The following is a 3,136-nucleotide window of genomic DNA, read 5'->3' as shown; positions in this document are numbered from 1 at the left end:
AAGTTAGAACGGTAGGAGATGTTATATAAAGCAACTATGGAAAGGGGTAAAAACAATCAAAACAAACAAAAATCTCAAAATGACTACGAGGGTTGTTACATAAAAGGTTGTACTCCCTCTAAGAAGTTGGTTGTGAAGGGATACCTCTGTCTAGCTAGTTAGTAGACTGATGGCTCGTTCGTTTATGGAATTACCAAACAAATGACTTACAGACACAACAACTAGAAAATTAATCTAATAAGATTACTTAAATGGGAGAACTAGCTTCCCATAATCTTGAACTAAACCCATATTTAAGATTTAATATTGTGTAGGAAATCACTATTAGAGATATAACGGGGAAGTGCCTTTGTAAAAGTTTTCTTCAATTCTTGATGCCAAAAGAATTGAAGTAACCGAGACAAGAAATAATGTAACACTCCGCAAACCACCCTACAAACTTGAGGTTCTAAAGCTATAAACTTTGACAGTAAAGTAAATGTGTTGTATGATCAAAATTTTGGCTAAGCAAACAGTGAACAAACTTTTTTATGGAACTTCATTAAGCGCAAAACTTTCCTCATTTCAAGCATATCAGATAACATTGATTTTCGAACTATGTAATTGTTGTAAAAGGATGAGCATTGAATAGCTCTTAAATAACTGTTGCGAGAGCCTTGTAATGGAAATTTTCACTTGACATAATTATTTTTCTCAACCAAGTTTAAAAAGGTACCAACAAAATGTGATACGCAATTGGCGAGCATATGTAAATCTTGTTCTGTGTGCAAGGAAATAACATCAGGACATCATACTGAACAGTAAAACGGAGAAAACCCATCCCTCTTCAATGCAACATGTGCAGTCAGCAGGGAGTAGATTCGTCGATCCAAACGCAATGACTGATAACACAGCTCAAATCCATGATCTAGATCACATTGAGACAACTTAATTTGTTGTTGCTCCATTGCTTCCCTTCATCTAATAGATAGAACATAGACATATTAAGCATACGACACACAAGAAAATTAAAATAGAAAACAAGTAACCATAAAGTGCGGTTGCCCTTCAAAATTGAACCTCATATGCATCTCTCTACTTCCTCTGCAAAAGAGCAGAGAGACAGAGTACAGATCTACAAACATATAAAGCAGGCTAAGCCTACAGAGAATATGCAACATTCTTTAATTTGCACCAAAAAGCTAGCTCCAGCAAGCACATATATATTTAGTTTGTGTACATGGGAGAGCTATTTCATGAAAATATCTGCTATTTTCGTTCCTTACATAAGGGCATTATCCATGGAATACCACAAATATTAAGAAACAAACTTCATAGCTGAGCAGCGACAATGAAGTAAAATGTGCTCTGTAGTCTCTACCTCCTCTTTTCTATGCTTGTTAATTTCCAAGATGATCAGAGTTCGTAAATGTTCTACCCTTGCAATGTACCATTGATTGCATCAACGTCACTGCCAAAGTGAAAGATGATTCATCAAGCCTTTGATTGAACAAATAAATAGAACACTGAGAAGATAGTCCTAAAGAAAATATACATTTAGCTATTAGCAGAACGGACAACACTAGAATTACTACAGAAGAAATTAGCTATTAGCATCAAGGGAAAGTACCAAAGCAAGATATTATGTCATACTTTAACTGATTTCTTTCCCCAAGATTCTTGTGTTTCTCCTGTTCCACTGTTAAGTTTTCAACTAAAGAAGATTATTGAAGAAGGCTCCCTAAATCAAAAGAACTGCTCAAGATGAGAAACAACATTACATGACCTTTTAGTTTGACAATGATGACACCAAGCACTTCAACAAAAAAAATTGTTGTTTCACGAAGCAAAAAGGAAAGGACTGAAAAGATCTCCCGGAAGATATAGTTTACAGGAAAGAGCAATATGTGATGTTTGACAAAAGAAACAAAACTTAACAGCACTTGAGAAAAAATTTGCAGAGAACTCTTACTAGTTATAAATTACACAATTATCTTCATTTGAACTTGATCAGTCTTGGTTTTTGTTGCATCCTTCGTAGTTGGTACCTTCTGTAGCAAATGGCAAACTAGGCTTTCAATGTAGGTTTTTTGCATCATATAAGGCATCATAGTCGGTTACCTCTGGATATGTGATTGAGGTATTCTTTGGATTGTAAATTAGGAAACTTGATCCAAAATAAAGCAAAACATCACTGTTATTTGACATACAAAAGGGCGCACAATCCAGATGAAGTTTTACGAAGATCCTGAGGAGTTTTACTAACCCAATGAAGTTTCGCATTCACAAACAAACCCGAATTCATGGCTAGAGATTAAACTAAGTCATGATATTGAAACAGACCTGAATTTCAAGAGGCGTTTCACTGGAAGCCTTAAGAGGATTTCAATGATGACCTCTGCTGACTGAACAATAGATTTTGAAAGATCAAAAGCAATTTCCATACCAAAATTTCCAGAGCCAACAACCAATACTTTTTTTTTGTACTTTTCACCTGATTTATACTCACTTGAATGAATTGTTTCCCCTTTGCAATTTTCAAGCCCTCCCACTTTTGGAATATGGCCTTCGTTGTTTTCACCAGTAGCCAAAACCAAGAAATCACAAGCATACAATTCCATTTCTCCACTCGCCACATTTCTTGATTTGACATTCCATTTCTTCTCTTCATTGTTGAAAAAGGCTAATTCAACACAACTTTGGCATTTTGGTTTGATGTTGAAATTCTCAACATACTCATCTAAGTATTGAATAAATTCATTTTTGGAAAATACTTTGGTGATGAAGTTGCATGTGGCATAAAAGGCAATGAACAAAAATCCTTAGATAAATGCAAGTGAAGTCTATCATAAGTCTTTTTTTTCCACAAATAGCCACAACAATCTTCTTTTTCTAAGACAATATTTTTTATGCCCAATTTGTTCAAACAAAGCTGAAACAACTATACCTGATGGACCAGTTCCAACTATATAACAACTTCAACTTCTTCCTTTGCAAAATTAACCATTGGAATTTTTGAAACAGACCTGAATCGCAAGAGGAGTTCAACCGGAAGCCTTAAAGAGGATTTCAATGACGACCTCTACCAGAAGAACAATGGATTTTGAAAGATCAAAAGCAATTTCCATACCAGAATTTTCAGACCCAACAACCAATA

General features: G+C 35.0%; 1 protein-coding gene across 2 annotated transcripts; it reads right to left on the bottom strand.

Moving 5' to 3' along the window:
* Positions 1-1,044: 1,044 nt before the first annotated feature.
* Positions 1,045-2,832, bottom strand: LOC129881658 (probable indole-3-pyruvate monooxygenase YUCCA11). 2 transcript variants are annotated; one of them, XR_008765663.1, is made up of 2 exons: positions 1,952-2,312; positions 1,045-1,450 (listed from the first exon to the last, which is right to left on the bottom strand). XR_008765663.1 is itself a non-coding variant. In XM_055955786.1 (2 exons), exons 1-2 carry the CDS (start codon positions 2,598-2,600, stop codon positions 1,414-1,416), a joined length of 315 nt encoding a protein of 104 aa, XP_055811761.1. In that variant the 5' UTR covers positions 2,601-2,832; the 3' UTR covers positions 1,045-1,413. The 2 variants fall into 2 exon arrangements, 1 of the variants encoding a protein (XP_055811761.1); XM_055955786.1 differs by lacking the exon at positions 1,952-2,312 and adding an exon at positions 2,323-2,832.
* Positions 2,833-3,136: the final 304 nt, after the last annotated feature.

Source organism: Solanum dulcamara, chromosome 3 (genome assembly GCF_947179165.1).
Source record: "Solanum dulcamara chromosome 3, daSolDulc1.2, whole genome shotgun sequence".
Classification (NCBI taxonomy): domain Eukaryota; kingdom Viridiplantae; phylum Streptophyta; class Magnoliopsida; order Solanales; family Solanaceae; genus Solanum; species Solanum dulcamara.
Note: the sequence above shows the minus strand (reverse complement) of the source record. Positions and strands in the feature narration are given on the sequence as shown.

Excerpts from the sequence above, each read along its gene's own strand:
- LOC129881658 (XM_055955786.1), bottom strand. The coding sequence starts at position 2,600 with ATGGAATTGTATGCTTGTGATTTCTTGGTTTTGGCTACTGGTGAAAAC. Across the intron at positions 1,451-2,322 it reads AAACGCCTCTTGAAATTCAG|TGACGTTGATGCAATCAATG; the intron begins GTCTGTTTCAAT and ends TCACTTTGGCAG.